General features: G+C 37.0%; 3 protein-coding genes across 3 annotated transcripts; all 3 read right to left on the bottom strand.

The window, feature by feature from the left end:
* Positions 1-2,701: 2,701 nt before the first annotated feature.
* Positions 2,702-3,320, bottom strand: LOC101303285 (thymocyte nuclear protein 1-like). The gene has a single exon (XM_004289715.1). The coding sequence runs from the start codon at positions 3,278-3,280 to the stop codon at positions 2,807-2,809; it is 474 nt and encodes a 157-aa protein (XP_004289763.1). The 5' UTR covers positions 3,281-3,320; the 3' UTR covers positions 2,702-2,806.
* Positions 3,321-6,125: 2,805 nt separating this feature from the next.
* LOC101302992 (phytosulfokines 3-like) lies at positions 6,126-6,777 on the bottom strand. The gene is made up of 2 exons (XM_004289714.1): positions 6,570-6,777; positions 6,126-6,448 (listed from the first exon to the last, which is right to left on the bottom strand). The coding sequence occupies exons 1-2, from the start codon at positions 6,693-6,695 to the stop codon at positions 6,314-6,316; spliced, it is 261 nt and encodes an 86-aa protein (XP_004289762.1). The 5' UTR covers positions 6,696-6,777; the 3' UTR covers positions 6,126-6,313.
* A 642-nt stretch (positions 6,778-7,419) lies between these two features.
* On the bottom strand, positions 7,420-21,132 carry LOC101302708 (pre-mRNA-processing protein 40A-like). Its single transcript, XM_004289713.1, has 30 exons — positions 21,063-21,132; positions 19,993-20,055; positions 18,338-18,403; positions 17,916-18,248; positions 17,636-17,815; positions 17,479-17,555; positions 17,276-17,345; positions 15,256-15,308; positions 15,097-15,154; positions 14,640-14,980; positions 14,485-14,554; positions 14,309-14,401; positions 14,171-14,239; positions 14,015-14,092; positions 13,533-13,619; positions 13,412-13,446; positions 13,174-13,279; positions 12,486-12,566; positions 12,310-12,402; positions 12,186-12,239; positions 11,989-12,105; positions 11,791-11,889; positions 11,428-11,475; positions 11,260-11,352; positions 10,398-10,505; positions 10,187-10,251; positions 9,870-9,972; positions 8,703-8,999; positions 8,460-8,590; positions 7,420-7,590 (listed from the first exon to the last, which is right to left on the bottom strand). Exons 2-30 carry the CDS (start codon positions 20,023-20,025, stop codon positions 7,542-7,544), a joined length of 3,087 nt encoding a protein of 1,028 aa, XP_004289761.1. The 5' UTR covers positions 20,026-20,055; positions 21,063-21,132; the 3' UTR covers positions 7,420-7,541.
* Positions 21,133-23,732: the final 2,600 nt, after the last annotated feature.

The raw sequence follows: 23,732 nt of genomic DNA, 5'->3' as shown, positions 1-23,732 counted from the left end.
AGGTTCCAGTATAATGGGATAAGAAAACAGTTTTACTTATCAACTAATCTTATTTGATTTGATTCCAAGTGAATAAAATTAATCCCCTAGACTTCAATCGTACTGAGTGCAAGCCATGTGAAATAACTCTAATTTATAATGTTCATAAGGACCTGCTGCTGTTATTAACCTTAGCTGCAAATATGTTCAGCATGTCAAGTGGACAAGAAAGATGCTTTCACTTGCATGATTCTGTGATATTTCAGTTTGTGAATTACTCAATTATTTGCATGATAGAAATAATTATCTCATGCAGACAATTCCAAATATGCTCTGGTGATTAATGAGATGCTAAAACTTGCTGGGCAAACGGAGGAGTCTAATTCAGATGAGTTAAGTGACATGGTAGACCTGGAGGAGGAAGAGCTGACTCAAAACCGAGTATTCTATCACTACTGTTTAATTCAGTCTAATTCATATATTGAGTATTCTATCACTACTGTTTTTCTTTGTTATTTGTTATAATTAACTATATTTGATTATATATAGGGGGAAGTGACAACACCTGAGTTGGATAAAATTGAAGATATGGAAACTGATGGTGCTGCCGAAGTTCAACACGAGGAAGCTGCTGTTTCTGAAGTTCATAGTCCCATGAAGTCCAATCAAAGTGACCATGGTGACGATTTTGGCGGTTGGAGTGATGAATTTTAGTGTACCACTGTTACAAGGAAATTAAATGTGTCATTGGAACCGCAATAACCGGTAAACACTCACATATTTCGACTATGGAGCATGTGGAGATAGAATTTCTTTATTAACAAACCAGTAACAGTTGCGGAAGAACTGGCAAGAATGGGATTTGATGTAGAAAAGATCATCTTATGTGTTCTTAAAGGATTGTGATTCTTTCTTCGCAAGATTAATTGGTAATGCTATTCCCAGTCCCACTAGTTCTAAATTTGGAGCAGGGGATCTGATGTAGCAATGTAGAATTCATAGCTGTCAGCAATCATTTCTGAACTCTGCTTCTTAGAAATTATATGAAGTACATTGTTCTTTCATCTCTCCTTCATTACGATGAAGTAAAACTAATCATGTTCAAAGTATAAAAAATAGAGTCACTGTGTGATAGTTAGGGGATATACATCAGAAGTTGTCTATTTCTAGACTTGTAAACTACGGTTTTGGGGTAATTATATAGTTTCTTGGGTATTGAATGCTAGTTAATTCATTGCTTAATTTTTATAAGTTCGAATATCTGTTGTTATGGATGCAAAGTGCAGTATGGTAGGCTTTTATTGCTAAGATTTTACAGCACATGAATGACTTGAGCCACGTTTATGTGAATTAGCATCTAAGAAATTAGAACATCAGTATGGAGTTTGACTAGCCAAGTTCATAATCTTTTCATGCATAATATATGACTTCTATTAAAGTTCTCTTTACATCTGTTTCTGTTGAGATTGTTTTGGACTATGAACGAATTATGGGTCTGTGAAAGAAGTGTGGTCTGTTTATGCATTCTCTAGAGGGCTATGATATGATGTTTGTTAAGGAGAACGACAATCAGGGCACCATACCGCCAGCGATGGAACTGGAAGGAATGGCGGTGATATCGCAGTAGGAGGCAGTAGCTCCGCTGTCGTTACTACTTCTGAGAATCATGCTAAGTCGGTTTTTCGTACACCTAAAATTCCTTCCCTTCCTAAGGTTTTGGACGATTTTGGGTTTCAGACCATTGATGCTGCTTCAAGACCTTTGCCTCCCATTTGAAGGCAGGCTTGAAAGCTTCATATGTTGACAGGCAGAATGCTGCAAGCCTGCTGAGGAACCTCAAGGTACTCCGGGTTTGATGAAAACTGAGAAATCCTCCCTTATGGAGAAGAAGGGCCAGAAGAGAGAGGTGTGCGAGCGGGCAAAGAGATTGTCTTGTCTCAGAATCGGCATTTCAGGAGAGACCGGAGATTGCTTTGTCTCTCCCAAAAGAAAATGATTAATTGATAATATATGCGTGTACGACCTAAGGGATCGGGAAACAAGCTCGAAGTGATACTGATGATGGGAGCTCTGGGTCAGCTAGACCTAAACTGAAGAGTCGTAAGCGATTTCGTCTCGCTCTGAAAGAGGAAAGCATTCAACCGAAGTTGGTTAGGAAAGAGGTTGCAAGAGATGTTGCAACTTGCAGCTTTGAAATATAAACCAGTGGTTGATTCTGATATTGGTAGGATGGTTGTAGAGGAGTCTGCCGGATCTTCGAGCCAGGCGAATTCCTCTTCTGAGCCCATGTTGTGTGAAGAAGTGACTACTTAACCCACGTAGTCAATTGTTGCGCTTGAAGTTGTCATGAACTAGCTTCAACTGCAAATTAGGCGAAACCAAAAGAATGCAAATCGATCTCCTAGCAAATCATAGCTCCTAAAACCGCATGCATGTTGTGCAGGTAAACGTACTGATCGATTACAAGCCTAAATTCCCTTCAGCCCATCAAACACAACAAAAATGGACATGTGAATCAAGTATACTTATTAATGTGCCCGTACCTCCCTCACAGATGATCTTCCTAATTGATTGGAGAATCACCAGTCTATGTCTATATTTATTGCTGTGCACAATTGTAGCTAGTTTCCTAGAATGTCATTACTGAAACCTGTATATATGCAGAGACTGTAAAACCAATTCAATCAATGAAATTCAGTTTCTACACTACTATTACCCATAAAACACAATCCAGAATACAAGCAGCTATGGTTCTTTGAGGCATTATCACAAACACTAGTATGCAAACTAACAAAAAAGAACCAAAACCCACCTGGCCACCTCCTATTCAATCATCTACTTCATCACCAGATACATCATCCTCCACAACAACACCATCCCCTACAAACCCACCTCCCAAATCACAAACTTTCAACCACACATCCTCCGAAACCGGCACAACCGAAAGCCTCGGCTGCCGAAACAGAGCAAACCCTTTAAGACCCTCCTCGCCCTTCATCTCCTTCAAGTCAATCGGCCTCCTCATCTCCCCAATCGCCTTCACGTCAACCGCACCGTCACCGTTTTCGCCTTCCGAATACCATTCGCGCACGACCTTCACGACGCCGACTACGCGGCGGGCTTTAGCGCCGGAGTGGTAGAAGAAGCAGAGGTCATCGAGGTTCATGGACTTGAGGTACTTTTGTGCCTGCTTGTTCTTGACTCCATCCCACTTGGTTATGCCGTTGTTGGCTGCTTGGTCCTCCCATGACCACTCGCCTGGCTCTGTTTTCAGAAGCCAATACTGCTTCTCTTTGCCCATCGCTGGAATTTTCGTGTCTGCTAATCTGCTATCTTCTTTCTCTTTCTTTTCTGTGTTTTCTGCCTTTATGGTCTTCTCCTGGAATACTGGGTTTTGTTATGCGGTGGCTTGTGATTTTTAGCGGGAACTGATATGAATTTGGCGCCAAGAATGCTTCAAGAGGGAAAAAAAAAAAAACACTATGCCCAACTCAAACAGTGAGTCTTATATTGGGGTCTTATATCTATTGTAGGATGGGTTTGTATATCATATCATATGATATAACTTATTTATTGTAAATGTGTCTAATTATATGGCACATAAGACTTTTGAACAAGTAAATAATTATTTAGTTGTTTCTTCAATAGTAATAACCACACATTTTGTATGACGTGCTGTACCATATGATATACTAGAATTTTTTTATATCTATATGGTCATTCCTTCTATTAATATTGATCCATTTTGGATAATGAAACAATTTGAAACTGTTGAAGTAAGCTGAGCTAAATAATTCCTAAAAGGTGCTAGAAGTTAGAAAAATGTCGATTCATATATAACACCAAAAAAACAAAATTAAAGTCATGCATGGACCCTAACAATCTGCTTTTATCACTCGATCACTGAAATATAACATCCATCACTAGAAGGGCATGTACATATACAAGTACTGACCAGTGACCAACTGAGCAACAATCAATAGGGGGATGACACAGTTTCTATTATATATGAACCAGTACAACACCCTGCACAGTTGCTAGAGGCTTTTCCCGTTATAGATATGTTTGCCGGTGCCAGTACGCAGTCGGACGATTCTCTGGAAATATTAATTCATCATTGTCATCATGTTCATATATAGAACAAAGAGACGTACACGTATCAGTATATACAGATCGAGCTATCTCCAGGCACCAGGGCCATGCATATAATTTGACCAGACGTAAGCCAGAAGAGGTCGCCATTGATATTAATATAGTGAATCGTTATCGACCTCAGTTCTCAACTCCTCACCAGTACGCAATATTAGCTCGATCTGATATGATGTTATTGCAGATCGATCGATGTGTAAGTACCTTGTTGCTGCCATATTGTAAACCACAACTCGGGAATGCAATGCTGATCACATATACCTGCATTTATACACAAGCTAGTCTGAACGCTATGCAGATGCTTTGGTTTAATTTTCGACCAAAATGGGGTACTAGCCATGTGTGGGATTGATGACTCTTCGAAATGCAATGTTTGATTCATATATACATATGGGACCATGCAATAGAACACCCTGCATGATGCCCTAGCTATAAGGCAAAAACAAGAAGAGGCACTGATATGGAAGTGTGTGTATCAACAGGGAATGCTATATATCGACTTCATCAATCGAGTATATGAATGATTCATCTATTGTTAAAGAGACGAGAGAGAGAGAGAGAGAGAGAGAGAGAGGGAGATTTTGATGTTAGTTGTCTTAAACCTAACTTAGAATTGAACCTTATTGATTTACCTAATTGTTCCATCATGCATGCGTGTATGATTCACAAATCACAATGTGCAATTTTGTACATGAAAGATTGTTCAGATTGATAATGAATTAGTATATTGTTCCGTTACGAGAAATTGTTAGATCAACACACATATGAACGATACAATTAAGAACTTGTACGTACGTGGCTCTCGAAGTTTCAAACTCAGACTAAATTAATTGGCAAGCTCGTTCTCATTTTGACTATACATGAAGTTGATAATTAAATACAAGTGCATAGCCGTTTGCATTAGGTTGTTATGCCATGCCACAAATTTTGTAGCATATGGCATGAATACGATTCATCATCACTTAATTGGGAAAGTTTTCTCGTTGAATAATACCAGTCGAGTCATCATACTAGCTAGCTCCCATAACATGGGTCTCTAGCTATCTATATAGGATTCTATCTATATTATCATGATGCTATATATATTCATGCTTGCCTGCTTGGATTGCTTCCCATGCTTAAAACATCATGATGGTGAGGATGAGAATCGAAATTCAACATACAATAATTACATATAATTAACAACTCGATCGTCTATCTGTGGACATTATACGTATGATTATGTCCATTCAAATTATGGTAAGGATGAATTGATTAAGGTACACTTGTTTATAAGTGGACAAAGGCGTTTAGGTTGGCTATTTTTAATTATTTCATGATAATACAGTTTGGAAATGAGCTAGCTAGTAATTAACAACAATATTCACCAAAATTTACTATAATTTCTATGACAGATGTATAAATTAAACTGATACAGACATTATATGTATATTTCACGTGTTCTTGTATTTTAGCTTGGTCAAAATTATTAGTTTTACATGTATGGTATAATTTACAATGGAGGGTAGAGGAGGTCGATAGAAGAAGCACCTTGATCCGGTTCTATATGTCCGATTATATATTTCCCTAACATTTTCCATTATTTCTACATCTAGATCTATATCAGAGTTCAAGAATTTGGTTGTAGTATTCTGGTCACATTCTCACATTCCATTCATGCATGTGAGTTTAGATGGAGTTTGTTGATCGAGTTCGCTATTACATGTAATTGATCGTTTGACATCAACTTTTTCTTAACGCAATGTGCTTTATAAACACACGGGATTTAGTTGTGACGGTACTCTGATAATGTTCGCAGGTTCTTTAATTTTTAGGTTGTTTTTAGTTTTGTGAACTTAGGGTTCATATTTGGTTTGAAGTATTTGAGGTGATGTTATTTTTCGATGATCAAAACAAGTAAAGATAAAAACCAACTAGTCTGTTTGATTCTTTCAATTACAGGATCTACATGTGTTGCAAATGAAATTTAGATAGAGGAACACACAGCAAATAAAAGATCCAGAAACTGAAGAACTTCAATATATATGTGATCGGTATCATCTATACAAACTGGCCGTATTACTACACAGGAAACTTCCTAAAAATAACTGAGTAATATGAATACAATGATGCAAATCAGTACATACATGAATACATGTACTACTCAAAAATTGAGTAAAATAGATACATATAATATGTAAAAGTTTCAAGGGTTGTTCTTCTGTGTATAGATATAATCAATGTGAGCAGCAAGAGTTCTTCTCATCAGACACTCTTCTTCACCAACTCCCTCGCAGCTCTCCTCCGTCATCACTTTTTCCACTTCAGCATCCTTCAACCCCTAAACCACAACAACAGATCAAGAAACAACAAATTTAGAAAACACACCCAGAAACTGACTGCTCTAAACTAAGTGATCGACTACATGACAGATCGAAATAGCTAGCTGAAGTTATTATTACCTCATGTTGGACTTTCATTGTAGTAACGTCTGGAGAAGAAGGCATCTCCCGAGCAGTGGAGGTTATTGAGAGGAAGAGGAGGAGAGCGGCGATGATGCAGAGGTTGGTGAGCTTGCAAGACGACATGGTTTGAGCTGTAGTTTGATTCTCTAAAACGATGAGCTGCTGCTATGAACTAGTGAGAGGATTGAGGATGGATGACTCTATGGAATGAGAGTAGCTAGATATATATAGGACTTGAAAGGCTAATGTGTGATTCAAGAAATCAGATGAATGATTCATTTCGGTATGTCGTTGACCATTTTCAGAAATTTCCAAAAATACAGGTGGAGTTTTATAATTTACAAATTCTTATAAGTGGCTGATGCAATTTTCTTTTTTAGATTAACTAAAGCCTACAAACGAAAATGTCTCTAGCAACGACATATGTTTTAGTTAAGATAAAAAATAGATAATTTCATAACTTATTCAAGACCATAAGACACTTGCATCGGCTGGCGTCCTACACCAAAAGTATTAAACCCAAAATAACAATATAGATATAGTTAATATCGTGTTGTTTTTGTTTGAAATCAAGAAACTAGAAATTATAGTGTATATCTAATGATATTTTATTATCAAATAGAATCGGAAATGAATCTCGATCTTAAAAAGTATGATTAGTAAATGAAATACCATATAAGATTCCTAAAACCTTCAAATGAAATGACTTACGAGTCTAAGAGCAATTAGATAAGCAAAAATACACCAACCAAAAATTTTAAATCAAGCTATCCATAATTCTAACATGTAATATAGCATTATAGCGACAGCATATTTTCAAGTTCATGAATTCATCATGTATATATATGTGGGCATGGTCAACTCGTTTATATTTGATGAAGTGTTGAAAAACATAGTAGACAGTCCACACACTATTCGACGCCGTCAGCAGCAGCTTTGCAATGTGAACACCACACAAAGTTACAAACTCTAGAATACACATTTGGTCACGGACTGATAAACATACGCGTTGACAAACCTGAAACACGTCGTCGATATTAAAAACATGTTCCAGAAGTCAGAACCATACACTTCCAAATTCATCTAGAATCACAATCCATCTGCTACACAAATTCTCCTACTTACAGAAGTTTATATAATGGTAAGTTAATCTAGAGAGTTCACCATGAAGGCCGGTTCCTTCCTCCGACGTCACCGGAAACTTCCTGGTCACCAAGATCCGGGATATTTGTGCTCACTCGCCCTTAGATTTAATACGTATTACCTGTTTCATAAGAAAGCTGTGTTCTTCTAACATAAACTAGTTGTTGGCTGTTGGGTGTTGGTTGGCTTGGTTTGGTTTGGCTGGCATAAAAGTATAAAGAGAAAAGTAGGAATCTAAAGCATGACAAATGGGAAGCACGACAATTGGCAATGAAAGAGGCTTCTTCTAGATTTGGATAGATTTAGTCATCCTTTGAATCTTGTAGTACTCAGCAAGAGCTCACTATCAAGAACTTCAACATCTTGATAAATGTAATGAAATGAATAGAGTTGGTTTCACTTATTGTTTCAAAATGAAAGTTTTCTATTGCCCACCACATTGGAAAGGTCATAGCTTCATAGTTCATAGCATAGGAGGTTATATCTCGTCATAATAAGAAAAGAACAGAGAAAAGAAAAAAAACCAAAAAATTTCTTCTCTTCTCTAAAATTCCATTTAATCACTAAAAAGGAGCAAACTGCTGGCTACATACTGCACTGTGGTTCTGCATGACTTTCTAATAAATATCTATATGACACATGACATAACCCTAGAAGTTCAAAGATTCTAAGGTAAACAGATATTTCACAAGTCAGAAACAGTTTAACTAAAAGTTTAAGTAATATGTTGGATGAAATAACTACCGACTTTCCCCAACATCTCCAAATTCCCCATCTTCTAGCTCGTCATGATCACCACTTCTACGAGAACCACTGCGGTGATCTCTTTTATGTCTACGGTGTCTGCTTTCAGTATCTGATTCAGGACCAGATGCCTGCTATCCATTCACAAATGGAAACAAAGTAATTAAAGAATTCAGATCAGTGTTCATGTAACAAATAAAGTGAAGCATGGAAAATTATCATTTTTTCTCATCAAAATCATACCCGTCTTGATCTCTTGTGGTCACTGCCAGATCCATGAGACCTTTTAGACCGATCGTTCTCATTTCCATTTGTTTGGTCTTCATCACTTTGATGCCTCTTCCTATGTTTCTTATCATCATTTTTTCCTGATCTTCTTTTCTCTTTGGAATCATTAACCTCCATTATGTCAATAATTTCAGTGTCTTCTCCGTCTTTTGTAAGGTGTTCCTCTTTATCTTTTTCATATCCTGCCCCTCTTTCCCTTCTATGCTTCGACCTTCTCCTCTCTCTTTCATCCCTCTCCTTTTCCCTCCTTTCCTGCAGAAAGAATAATAGAAATTCATGGCATCATACTTAGGGTTTCAGCTATAAATGAACAGGTAATACATGAATGTCACAGAAGTTAACAAGCATCAAGCATTAGTTCACAATTAATCCATCCACAGATTCATACCAGTTGCCACCAAAATTGCAGATATAAGTCATGTAACAACTAACTACAACTATCTTTTAACCTTTTCCCCACCTTCATTAGCAACTAGATACCACTTTTTACCTTTTTCCCTCTTTCATTAGGAGCCAGAGTAGCAATTACTTGGTAATCAACTAGTACACCCATTTTAAAATTCTAGAGGTCCATCAATGTGAACATAATTTTTTAAATCATCCCAATGAATATAGGCCACGTACTTCATCGCAATATCAATTGGACTTTTGGGATAAACTAGAAACATTATGAACCACGAAGCCATGGAACTTTCCACAACCAAACCACCTCAAAAACTCTTCAAATCCTCATACTGCCTTAGAGGAAACAATAGCCATGAATTTATCTAAGTTGTTGCAGACACAAGAGTAGCATGTGAAACAGTACAAATAATCATCTTGTGAGGCAATTTGTTTTTTAGACAAGAGTCCAAATCAATAATTTTATACACGCAAACTAAAGAGGAACACCTAACGAAAGAAGGAGAAGACACTGAAATGGAGGGGGCAGAATCGCTAACTATCATTTGACGGACATACTCAGAGACAACAAGCAAACATCGAGACGAGACCAACCACAGGGTTAATAACAATTCCAGTGTGAAACGTACAAGTAATTTTCAGAATAAAATTATGCAGGGGGAAAGAGGATAAAGTCCACATGGTATATCTATATATATAAAGTTATCGCTGATATAGTACCTTCTCTTCCTTTCGTTTTCTCTCTTTCTCTTTTGCTTGTTCTTTCAATTGCGTGATGTGTTTATCGAATATCTCTTTGCAGGAGCTCTCTTCACCAATAGCACTGAACAAGAGTTGCAACAGAATCATGCAATAGACAGTTGGATAAGGATAGCAGTAAAAAAGCTACAGCTAACATATCCCATTTAATTATTTAAACCTAAATTTTTTATTTTTTATTCTACTTCCTTTAAAACTCCTTCATTTTCCCCAAACACTTAAGAGCGATAATAACTATGTGGAAAAATAAAACATGGCAAGTTATTAGTAGATTGTACCTGTACTCTGAACTAACTTCAAGAAGTGACTTACAGTTCTCCCATTTAGAAGATGGAGTTATCTCCTGTAAAAGAAAATGATCAGATTGATAAAGTTTCCCCTCCTCCCCACCTCCTAAAACATGAGATACAAGAAAAGGGCAATAATGCAGAGAGAAACGATTAAAAAATAAAACACAAAAATCTTAAGTTGGCAAACAGCCTGCTGCACCTTGAAAGAAGATAAGAAATGAAAGAAATCATCTGCAAGACGTTTACGCCTTTTAGCTTCTTTCTCCTCCTTTTCCCTCACACGTTCCATTAACTCCTCAAATACTACCTGCAAGGCAGTAAAATATCAGAATAGACATTGTGGCCCATAGGAACAGAACAATGACATAGCACATGAAACTAAAAAATAAAAAATAAAAACATAACATATCAATAACAACGGTATCTTATCAACAGACTGCCTTTAACAGAATTTCCCTTTCCTTGCCACATGGCAACTGCCCTGGCGAAGCAGTCAGTACTCTCAACACTTTAATCCACAATATAAGAGAGTATAGATTCACAACAGTGTTTTCCTATGTTTCCTATTCACACATCATCAAAATTGCTAGTACATAAGAATAATTACATTATCCCGGCAATGCAAAGTTCATCATCTAACATTTATCGAGAAAAAATTACTAGTAAAGGTTGAAGATTTGGAACAATGGCATCAACTTTATTAATAAAATTGCAATTGGTAGGTACATCATCACTAACGAGTATGGACTATATGGGTTAAAGTTGAACTTATAGCAGCCTAGATATAAGCACATGCACTTTGTCAGCAACAATAATTTTCAAAATTTTAAAGACAGTATGCTTGTTGCCTGAAAATGTTGGGTCAACCAGCCAATGTCCCTGATCATAGCTTGACCTGAAAACTTCAAAATCATTGAACAAGAAGATATTTCGGTAGCAGATCCATTGTGTTTGTCCAAATTATTAACATCAGGGACCATAACATCAAACCAATACCACTAAAGAATTCTTCGGTTCAAATAGAATCATATTTGTTAAATTGTTTTGAAGTCTATATGTACCATTAAGTTTGCATCTGATATGGATGGAGAGCCAATATCATTCGATACAGCAGTTTTGAAGGCTTCAAGGTCCCAGGTTGATGAAAGCACAATCTAAAAGCAACAGCATCACATTATATATCTGGAGATAAATATAAAACAGAAAGCCGAAAGTCTGACCAATCATACCTTTCCAGACTTCACCACGTCTTTTATTCGAACTCTGTCACTTTGATACTGTGAAAAGTTCGGCAGATTTTTATTTTGTTAGCAACTGATCATATAGCTCAATTAAAACCAGCACAGGTCGTACACATGCATATAAAAAACTTAAAACATTCTCACATGAAAAGAAGTTTAAGTGATTACAGGGTTAACTATGTCCTGTTTTTACATCAAAACTAAAAACTGGAACCTTGAACCCGTAATTTAATATGGAAAGCAGGACATAGTTTCAATTTTGGACCGCAAAGGTATATTGATAGTTTGTATTTCACATTACCCATAACTTAATAAAAACGCAAGGCTCAGTTTCAGTTTAACTTTACTTACTTGTTTCTCCAGCTCTTCAATAACATCTTCAAATAAATCTTTTGGAGTTGAACCAGAGCTGTTTGATGCCACTGCCATATATGCAGGTAGATCTTTAACCTAAAAGAAAAACAAAATAAAACATACATGAAATAATACCATATCAGGATTGACACAATCACCAGAAAGTTCTTTTCATAAAAGGAAAATTGCATTTACCATCAGGATGTAATCTCGCCAGTGAGTTGTAGCTGTAAGAGCGCCTGCAGCAATATGTTCTTCCATCACTTTGCGGAACTCATCACGGTTTTTACGTTCTGCCTTTCTTATTTCTTCCTGTTCTCCAAGAAAACACCAGATCAAGGAATTGCCATTTAAAATTAAATAACTAGAAACAAAGTTGAACAGTAAGGGACCTTCTGTATCCTCCTCTGCTCTTCCTCTTCCTTCTCTAGATCACGTAGATATTCCTGAGACCACATTTATATATAAGCTATAACATCTCAGTTGAACTATCATTGGCTACAGAAGGAAAATTACCTGGAAAATTTCCAAACGATCAATTTTTTCAAGACGTGAGCACCGTTCGTCTGCCTCTAAGCGATCTTGAACCTTTCGCCACTGGCTGCTTGCCTAAATGACAAGATAACCACAACGCATAAGTTTTGGTGAGAAAACAAAACTTCCACGTGCATAAGAAACATAATAAAGAGAACCTTGATGAAGTCACAAGATTCCAAGAATTGTCTGTACTCCACTATATGGAGCTTACGTTCCTCCTGTGCCTTTGCTCTTTCCTGACCAAAATTTAGTTCAACAGCGGTAAGATACTTGAGAATCCACAGGTTCCAACCTTAGAAAATGATAATAAAAACATATGCACGCCAATTAATATGCTTCAAAACACTTTCCATATTTTAATGTTTTATCTTATGTTCACAATGAGAATTTCGGTCGTATAGTTTCAATGACATGACAGAATAACCTAAGGATAGGAAAAAGACAACTATGAGGTGGGACATATGTGAAGCTCTTATTTGTCAGCAAAGAGTAGCCAATAGAATATTTAGAGTAAATTTGAATATCTCAGCATATCATGCATTCATAATTTCAAATACATGAATCTGCAGATGGGCACAACTAACATAAACTCATGCTGAAACACATTTAAACTCATGCTGGTGCACACAGTGCATATTTGTAGATCAAATCAAGTACTGACTCATGTAGGTGAGCAAAAGTTCCAACAGTTTGATGAGGGATGGATTTTTTTCAGTTGAATCTGAGCCTTGAGTTAATCAATGCAATTTCACTTTCTGCTATTAAGGGTATAGCATCCACAACTTCCATAGATAAACACAGAGATACAAAAGCATTTAAGATTGCATAACTTAGTCAACGTACTTTCTTCTGAAGTTCCTCCAGATAGCTATCAAACAAATCCCTGCGGTCTCTATCTCTTTCGACTGCTTTGAAACGTTCATCATTCTCAAATAAGCTCTCTAATTTGCTGAATGATATACAGATTTAGCATCAGTATTATACACTGAACATTATATACATATAGAAGAGCTTGTTACGTAATATTACTTGAATTGAATTTAAAAAAATAAATAAAAGATTAATGTAAGGAAAGACGAACCCCCATCTTGTGGATGATGTTAACTCTGAGCATTCCTGCAAGGATTTCAAGACAAATAAGATCATAATGGTTTATTCTTTCTGCGGAAAAAAGAAAGAAGAAATAGCATATAGTAACATACTTCCAACATCTTTGTAAACTCTTCACGTGCTTTTTTCTGCTTGATTCGCCTTTCCTCAACCTCCTGTTTTTTCCTTTGGCCCACAAACTGAAGCACAATAACAAAAAATTGTGATTATTATAGCCATATTGATATTAGACTTATTACCAGAGGCAGCAATTACGAGGATGGTGATGTAGCAAACTGCTGATGGAAGGTTATATGAAAAAAATAATATACCGAGAAAGGGACTGAAGAATTACAGCTATATTTTTTTTCCATTTTTATAAGAATGAAAAAAGGGGCCATGGTCATGATTTAATTTTAAATTTGTAATACCAGTCTGCAAAATAACAAATGCATGGATTGAAAGCTCTTAGATTAGTATGACAAATTGATTAAAGCTAAGTCATTACCACACCTTCCTCCCAGGATTCACTTCCATGAAACAATTACTGGGTAAACATAACTGTTTTATTCACACGACCATGTAAAAGACTTACCTCATTAAAAGCTTGCTTCCGCTCTCCAAGTGTTTTCAGAACACCATATCTTTTGTCATTAATTATCACTCTCATGGCCTGATAAATTGAGCGTTATTTCAGGTACTTTAAATTAAACACAAAGAATAGAGTTATTGTACAACATTATTGAATTACCCGATCCCAAGTCCAATCAGACCCAATGTTTGTAGACTCCAAGAGTGCTTTAAATGCATCTTTAGCTTCCTAAGAAAGTAAAAGGGTAAATGTTAAGGGAAATTGGCAGGGTAAAGGAAAAAGGCTACAGTTTCGTACCAGCTTATTTGAATAACTCATAGGTTCCAGATCAATTGGTTTTTCTTCTGCAATGTCATTAGCTTTCTCTCCTCTCACATCATTGGTAGGTTCCTGCAAGGATTCACTGTATCAAGTTGCTAGAAAGGCATAACAAAAATACAATATCACAACTAAGATACAAACTGAACAATTACCTTATTCTCCTGTAAATGAGCTCCCTCGGAACTAACAAATTCCTGAGCTGGTAACTTCTTTGGATTTTCCCTACAAAATGAGCAAAGGAAAGCTCAATAACCTACTCCATATACTTGGAAACCGAAAGCACTTGAAAGCAGTTAGATGACGGTACATTAGTTCTGCAGCGGCATTGTTGACTGTTACAGCAGCTTCAGCATTTTCAGAAGCATCAGAACATGGTGTAACAACAGGTATCCGAACTCCATCAGCATTTTCTTTTACAGGAGAAGACACCATAGGTGAGGCAGATGATCTAGAAACTATGGCAGTTTGAACATCACTAGTGGCAACAACAGGTGCCACCGAAGCAGGGCTTGATGCTACTTGAGCAGTAGTGGTTGATGTGTGAGCTTCAGTTACAGGGGGAGAAACTGTTACTGTGGAGTGATGAACTACAGGCATCTCCTGAGGAATGTCCTTGACAGATCCCTTCTCCACTTGTTGCCGAGCCAACTTGAAGCAAAGTTCGCAAAAGAGAAAAGAAAGAGAAAAAGTTAACAGAGAAATCATGCGAATGGAACTACATATATGAGCTGGTGGTGGCAAAAATGGACGGAACAAAAATAAACCTTCAGTTCCTCAGGTATAATCCATCTTGATTCTTTAGTGACCTTGTTGTGGAAATACCTGCAGCATTTACAAATATGACAAGGTAAATGACCACAAATGAAAACAGAATCATAAGCCACACCAATTACCACACAAAGGAGCCAGTATCCATTACTCACTTTTTTCCATCAGGACTGGTAAATTCCTTCCAGTTAGTTGATGCATCTGCCCTCTGTCCAAGGAAGATAATATATAAGTTAAATCTGTAAAACAAGATCTTTTTCCCAAATAAAAAATTAGAAAAAGGAAAGAGCTTAAAGGTCTGAAGGTAGCTGCATTAATAAAGAAGCAGTAACAGAAAAATAAAGACAGTAAAAAGAAAAAACAACGTTTGTCTAAGGAATGAGCTGATGTAATATATCAGTCTAAAACACAAAAAAAGATGTTAATTGACGCAAAAGAATCAAACAGATAACTTCACACAGATTCATTATAAAATCAGGTAACAAAATGACAGAATTACTAACATTCAAGCAATATAGTAGGTAGAGCAAGCAGCAAAGACCCACAGCATATCCTACCTCTCAATAGTGGCACGGCATGTACCTGTAAGCATCTTTTGAGGTATGGAAATTACCCAACACATGAATGGATAAAGCATATAGAAACATAAAAGTAAAAAAGGGAATAAAAGTTGAAGGAATTATAGAAAAGAAACCAATAATTCTTTTTCTTTGGACTAGTGTGAATAGAACACAGCAGATTACAAGTGATAGTACCTTTGAAGTCCTTACCAAAAGGGAATACCTTCAAAGTACATAAAACCTTACAGATTAGCAATATGACAACAAATAAACATCTGACTGCTTTGCCAGAACAAGTATGCAGCTTATAAGATTAGGCACAACTATTACCATCACTGATTATGGTGAGATTCCTTTCGTGTTAAAATTACTCCTTGATGTCAGTAAATGTTGTAAAAAATTAATGTCAAGAAAGCATGCATTACATTCTAAATATTCATAATGCAAATGCATAGGGGCACATTTCTAGGTATGTAGAGGGGGGGGGGGGGGGAAGAGAGAGAGAGAGAGAGAGAGAGAGAGAGACCTTGAGTATTATAACTCATTCAAAAGAAACAAACTAACTGTTCATTCAACGTGTTTGGCAATTAGTTAAGAGAGACAAGAAAAGATTTGGATGAATAGGAGAGAAACATAGAGAAAATACTTCACATGGAGAAAATGTTAACTCTAACAACATAGATCTCATTAGCTCTGCAAAACTTCCTAGTTTTGGAGAAAACTAAACTTCTCTCTACAAGTCAGCTCTCTCCATCTCTCTACACCTATGAAAAGAGTTTTAGAACTTCTCTCATCTCTCCTCTTCTCTTCGATTACCTCAATCTAAACATCCAAATATTTAGTTACAGCCAAATAACGGATATATCACCATTTGTACAGGTTTAAGTTTTAAACTTTTAATTATCAACAGAAATAAATAATGAGAATAGCGGTGGTAATACAAGTAACTTTTCCTTATTTAAAACTTTTACCAAAAAGAACAGGCCAAGCTTCTATAAGCTTTAACTTTAGGGAATATAATTAACCATCACCTGCTGGGATATGAATGCATGAGATCTAAAGCTTAAGTAATTACAACAGCAGATCAGCACTGTATGTTCCACATGTTGGCTCTCTATTAGTGGATAGGGACCGACACATGTGAGCGAGTGTTTGTATATGTACAAAATATTGCATCCACATCCTAACAGCTTAACTATGTACAAAATATTGCATCCACATCCTAACAGCTTAAACTTTAGGAATAGCGGTCAACCCACAAGATTTTCGCAAATTTTCATACTTAAGCAGATAGACAAGGTTCTGGAGTATAATCTTAAAGAAAGCAGAAAAGGTATTATATGGTTCACCCAAGCTATAAGGTAATGAATACCTTACAATGAAAACTACAAACTCATGGTTGCCTGCTTGAGAGAAACTCTTGCGATGAACCATTTCACTAACTTTCACCAGACTTGCAGTCAATAATAACGTGATACAACATGCCAGGAAAGGAAATGATAATTGAATAACAACTTCATAATTTAAACCCAGGCAGAACAGCACCTACCAGGGCACACAAAGAAAAGCTCACATTCCACCAAATATATTAAAAACTGTTCCTCATATGACTCACCTCCAGTGGTGTCATCAATTCTAAAGGCTTCTCCCAAGTAGATAATTTTGTCCTCCTGTTGTAATAAAACCTGAATATTTCATGTAGCAAAGAATATTCTTGGATCAGCGAAAGTGATCTTTCCAAAGTAAGACTACCATAAAAATCACTGAAGCTCAAGATTCTCACTAATGGAAGTGTGAGAAAGGCTATGAAATCAGTACCTTCTTCCATCAGCAGATTTATGGTCAATCCACTCTGCTGGATTCCCTCCAAGAGAGATAGGTTGGATGCTGGCTTCCTGAAAGATTGAAAATTAATGAACATTATCTGGAGAAAAAGCATGGCAACTAGGTGCGGATGAGATAAGAGACTTCTTACTTGAGCAACCGTAGTGGTGACAGAAGGTCGTTCACCGGTGGGCTGCAAAGGTACAGGAGCAACAGCAGACTGGCTATCAGATGATAACCTAACTTGTCCCTCAGATGAAACATTTGGTGCATACTGGTACTGGTTCGAATCATTAAAACTTCTTGGCATTTGACCATAAGGAGGTGCAAACTGCAAATGTGTAATTTATCAATTCAATGCCTAAAGGTGTTTCAAAAGGATGACAAAATGCAATAAAAGAATCAACAATAACCACAATTTGAAAACTTACAGTATATGATGAAGAAAGAGGTGGCCGTGGGGCACTTAAGTTAGACATGACGTTATTTGGAGGTAGCACATTAGGCTGAGGTACAGGCAATTCAGGTGCAAAGTTCCTGATAGGCTGAGCAACTGGTAAGGGAATTGCCTGTGGCAGCATACCATGGCCTGGTGGACCAGATCTTGCAGGTAACTGCTGCACTGGTTGTGGAAACTGAGGTTGGTGAACTGGAGGAGGCAGTCTAACATTCATTGGTGGAACACCTCTTCCAACATGCTGAAAATTTTGAGAAGCCACAGGAACGAACTCCTGCGGATGAGGTGCTGGAACTACTGGCCGGAACTGTAGCACAAAATTAAATGGCAGAGAATCACTTTTATTTGTCACTAAAATAATGGTGACACACAAACTCATGAAGAAGGAATGTTTACTTGAAACCCCATAGGCGGCATACTTCGAGGAGGATCCACGGGACCTACCATAGGAGGCCGAAGAGGCTACCAAGGGAAACAGAGGAGAAATTAATATTCAACGCATAAGAAGCTAATATACCAGCACTATTTTGGAAATCTACATGGAATCAAAAGCTGTCATCCTTTTGAAAGGTGACACTCAGTGCTAAGACATTTCACATTAATAAAAAAAAAATATGATAAGTGGAATAATGGCAGGAATAAAAATTGATGATATGGATCCGTAAGAAAGGTACTCATTGCATCATCATCTTTTCACTGCACATTTTCCTACATATCAGTAGAGAATAGAAAGCCAACGAAGAAATGACAGCCGTAACTACTGGGTAATAAACTCTCAGAATATATCAAAATATAAAGTATATAGAAAGAAAATGAAATTATTGAATTCATTGAGACCCCATTTGGAAACAAAACGATTTCAACAACAAGCAGAAGATTGTGTTCATCCTCACTAAAAAAAAAAAAAACAGAAGATTGTGTATTTGAAATTGTGTTGTTTGGCTTATACCAGAAGATATCAACAAAAAACCAACAAATTGGCCCCAACCATGGCAAATCAGCATACACAACCCTCTGCCAAAAAACCCATTCCCAAAGCTTTCTCTACATCTGATCTTCTGATTTTTAGGGAGGGAGAAGAGGATAAGAGGTTAAGAGACAAAAGCTCCTTAGAGAGGAGACCAAATGAATAGATTGAAAGATGAAAAGAAAGTCAAGAGAGAGACAGAGTACATAAAAAGCTATGAGAGAGAGAAGAGTAAGAGAAAAGAGAGAGAAAGGACTGGTGGAGAGAGGTAGCGATTCTGATGTTGGCATTTTTCTTTTTTCTCTAAGAAATGGTTAAAGGTGCAGCGGCAGAAGATTTGAAACAACTAGGTTAGGGTAAATATTTCAAATCTTGACAAATGTTGATATATGATTTTTCAGTGGATTTTACCCAAATCCAAATTACATGCAAAACTTAACAAAATGGCATTATTTGGAGTTGGAGAAATTCAAATCCAAATTCCTCCCAAATTACAATAACCAAACAGGCCCCAATATTTAAACCATTAAGTTTCATGTTGTAATACCAGAAGCAGAGAGAAGAATAATAAATCAACCGTATAGACGTTATATAATAATGAACTTAGTATTTATTTTTTCTAAATCTACCAAACACTACATTAGGTAAGGTCATTGAATAAGACTAGGATAATAGTACCAAATGAACCACAAATTACCAGTCACGTAACATATTGCAACATGAACCTTAAAATTTGTAAAGGGTATATCTTAGGTATAGGCTAGAATCGGCAGACAAATTACCATATTTCATAACGTTCAGAATATATGTCTTTGTGATGGTTAAGAACATACTAACAATACAAAACCCGGGTTCTTATTTGAATATGAACCCATCAAGATAAATGCAAGCCTGGATGCATGAACTCATGAAGCTTGGATGCCATGAGATCGTTAATTTAAATGGAATGTTGATAAAAAGTAAAAGCTTCAAATGACTACAAATAATGTTAAAGACCAAATCAGTACGAAAAAAATAGGACATAAAATTTTGTCTATAAAGTGGTCTACAAGATGCTTAAATATAACTTTCTCCGAACAGCTACCTGTAACCCTGAATATTGAGGATTATTGGCCATTTGAGTAAACAAGCCAGCCTCTGACAACAACTGCAAAGGAAACAAGCATTATTAGCATCTTAGAGTTCCAAACTCCCAAGGGGGCATGGTCCACTGAGATTTATCTACTGTGATATCAAAAAACCATTAATGGAGAAACATGAATGTAGAGTCTGTAGGCACATAGCTCAGAGGAGGTAATTTGACAAGTCCAGATCTAAGGCTGGGAAGATGAATAAGAAAAATAAAGGATTAAGGTTCAGCAACCACCAATTTATGATTAGTGGAAAACTTTATCTGCCACATTTGAACTGAAAAGTATCCTTAAATCTGTGAACCCCTTTATATCCTCATGTCTCCCACTTATCAACATCTAGAGACAAATGAATGCCATGATCCAAGGCATGCCAAGCATAGACATACACAGTGAACCACCATGCATCTCTTCTTTTCAAGGTATAAAGCACCCTACTTTAGTCTATAAAACACGAGATAGTTTCAGCAATGAAAAACCATATCAAACATTGAAAAGCCCTCAAACCAAGCATCCTTGGGATCTATTTGGTTCTTTTATACACAAAAGAATTGAACCATTTTCACAAACTATTTCCAACAACAATATCTCAGATATCAACCTCAAAAACCATGTAAAACCAACACCAAATTTCGATCTTTTAAAACTAAAAACCACAACTGTCTACTGCTTTACCAAACCAACATTTTAAAACTCAGCCAAAACAGACCTAAATACTCGCATAATCCAATTCCCTCAACGCAAAAATGGAGCAACTACTACACCAATAACACCACAGAGCATCACAAACAAACCCAGAATGTGGATCAAATCAAATCAAGAACCCTATAACCCCAAATTGAACAAGGAAGCTGACCTAATTTATTGCATTCAATAGTGAGGACAGTTTCAGTTGCAGATAGAGACAATCACACAGCACAGAAAAAGCATGAATCTTTGAGCACAGAATTGGATTATATGCATGGCATTTAATCAAAATTGAAACTTGGGAATTGAAAATTGAAGAAAATTGAGAGAATCGTACCAGAGAGCTGAGTGAGGAAGAAGCTGCCAAAGTGCCCAAAGCGTTTTTGATTTCGCGGCTTAAAGATGACACCAAACTCTCTCTCTCTCGTCTCGGTTTATTATGTGACGCCTCACTCGGGTCAAGTTTTTGTTTATTATATAGTGAAAAGAAAGGTCCTTTCTTCTTCTTCTCTTGATTTTCTTCTTTAATTTTAGACTTTTTTTTTTAATAGAGGCTAAAACGGCATCCCTCATGCTTTAACCATTAACAAAACCGCAGAATACAAAAGGGGACATAAAGCTTAAACCTCGTATTGCATAAACATCCCGAAATAATATCAGAAATTAACAATCATATGGATTCTAACAAGCACCATTTAGTAGAGAGTGTATCATTGACTACTTCATTTGCTTTACAATTTCAACGACATACCAGAAAGACAATGCTCATGCAGAGCCATAAGTTACTATGTCTACCAGGTTTCCTAGCATGTTACCACTGGAAGATAGTACTAGTGACACTAAGTCTCATCTTACCAAGAGGAGGCTGCGACCATTTGACAAAGTAAGGAACTCGTCGCCCACCTAGAACAGACATGGTATGCAAAATACACAAATTAAGACAAAGCCCACATCTCCAAACCGGCATTGAGTTAGAAATTATTGAAAACAAAAAATAAAAACCAGCTAAAATACTAGCATAACTAAAAAATAAAACTAAAGCCCAAAATGGGCCCATAACGAACCCCCAGGCCTAAACAGTACAAGGAGCCTTAGACCAGGCCCTATTATTCTAAGGGAATTTGGTAGCCCAGCAACCAGCCCAGATCAGAGAAAGAAAACCAGGGCCCACCATAACATCAACATCCTTGCCTCCATCCCAGCAACGTAGCCGCCGCCGTCCCTTCCCCTGCTGCATCCCAAACGCTAGCGCTCCTCCATGGATTTAAGATCTCTACCACCAACGCTCCATCCTAGCAAGACAGACAAAACAAATCTAGGCCAGATTGCATTCGGCCGAGATCGTGGTCGACGACAAGGACATCGAATCTCTTCAAGAACAGCTCCTCTAATCTCTTCAGGAACAGCTCCTTGCATGTGTCCCAAATGACATTGTGATCAAGCTCACTGAGAAACCATTATGTGGCCTCCCCACTCAAGCATAGATGAAAGAGGTTCACAGCCACAGCTTCCGTATTGGGCTCCATGGGAGCCATAAGTGCACACACGTTCTCCACATGTGCAATGTGACTTACTGCATCCCATTTTTCAATACCATCAAACATTGGCACCACTCTGAGCATGTTGTAGAATATTTCACCCTTCTTGAAGTAGAGAATTGTGTCCAGGATCGAAGGCTTATTTGGGAAAGTCATCTGGACATTCAAAATAATTGTTAGTAAAAATACATACAATTTACAGAAGTTAAAAGTAAAGTAAGACAAGTTAAACAACATTGAGTTTCCATAAACACATAAGACACTACACGTCTGCATTATCCTATGCTTAAGTTTATTTCAACTCTACACTTAGGTACGGAAACAGAGGACAATGGTGTGCAACGGGACTGAAACAGCTACCCAATCCATAGTCATGTTTGATCCAATATACCTTAATGCGACTTACAACACAGTTTAAACAACAATAAGACAACATTACTGATTCTAAATTTTATTCACCCTTCAAATCCATATCTCAAGTTGTAGACTGTATTGGTGGGAACATAGGCGTTGCCATCTAAACATAAGCAATTCCGTGGTTTCAGAAGGCTTGAGTGGCAGGGCGCCGAAGTGAAACGGGCTGGTAGGGTTTCGTTTTTAGTGAGCTACGGAGGTCGAAACCCCTATTGTGCTTACACACAGTCCATATCCCTTTGAAACCCAATTTTGGTCCCAGTCACTTACTCGGGCCTAAACACCACTGAAAGTGCCCCTTACTCAGCTAGGAACAACTTATATCTTTGATGATCCAACAAGAGCACAATATGGGCCGCTCTCAACCTCGAGAGACATTAAAAAGGAACTCACGAAGGGTTAAGGCCCAAATCTGCTTTGTGGCCTCTTTAATTGGACAGTTTACCAAATGAGATATAAACCTGAAAAGAAAATAAAACAAACAATCAGTACTACAATTAATTGAGTAAACTAAGTAATTAAATTAAAAGAAAACCGTAGGAGACTTTTAAAGTCCCCGGCAACGGCGCCAAAATTGACAGCCTGAAGGTCTTGTAATTTTGGTCCTTTTTTAGTGTCATAGGAAGAAGGGCCAAGGACATGAAAATTGTTGGTGAATTTTAGAATGTGATTTGAGGTGAATTTGTGTAGATGTGGAAACAATCTGATTAGAATATGGTATGCAATTAAGGAATATTTTCTTAAACTTTTTAAATAAGTCACTGTTAGTTAACGGTCGAATATGAATATGAATATAGAATCTAGAACATATCACTGTTTTATCTCCACATTGTGATGTCATCAGTTGAAATCCGCGACTTGGTTTGGATATATTATGACATAACGCTTGTGTTGAGTTAATGGAAACGAGATTTGGTGGATTGAAACTGAAATTGATCGAGTTACAGGGCGCTTAATAGATCTTGTCTTGTTGTTTGATGGTACGTGCAATGATGATCAATGCAATTTTAAAGTTGAGCAAATTGTCAAATAACCTAAACACTATGAACAAGCAT

Source organism: Fragaria vesca, linkage group LG2, assembly GCF_000184155.1.
Source record: "Fragaria vesca subsp. vesca linkage group LG2, FraVesHawaii_1.0, whole genome shotgun sequence".
NCBI classification, from domain to species: domain Eukaryota; kingdom Viridiplantae; phylum Streptophyta; class Magnoliopsida; order Rosales; family Rosaceae; genus Fragaria; species Fragaria vesca.
This window is presented reverse-complemented; position numbering and strand designations above follow the sequence as displayed.

Excerpts from the sequence above, each read along its gene's own strand:
- LOC101303285 (XM_004289715.1), bottom strand. The coding sequence starts at position 3,280 with ATGGGCAAAGAGAAGCAGTATTGGCTTCTGAAAACAGAGCCAGGCGAG.
- LOC101302992 (XM_004289714.1), bottom strand. The coding sequence starts at position 6,695 with ATGTCGTCTTGCAAGCTCACCAACCTCTGCATCATCGCCGCTCTCCTC. Across the intron at positions 6,449-6,569 it reads CAATGAAAGTCCAACATGAG|GGGTTGAAGGATGCTGAAGT; the intron begins GTAATAATAACT and ends GTTGTGGTTTAG.
- LOC101302708 (XM_004289713.1), bottom strand. The coding sequence starts at position 20,025 with ATGGCCAATAATCCTCAATATTCAGGGTTACAG. Across the intron at positions 17,346-17,478 it reads AAATCTGCTGATGGAAGAAG|GTTTTATTACAACAGGAGGA; the intron begins GTACTGATTTCA and ends TGAAATATTCAG. Across the intron at positions 10,506-11,259 it reads TATCAGATGCAAACTTAATG|GTAGTATTTGAGGAGTTAAT; the intron begins GTACATATAGAC and ends ACTGCCTTGCAG.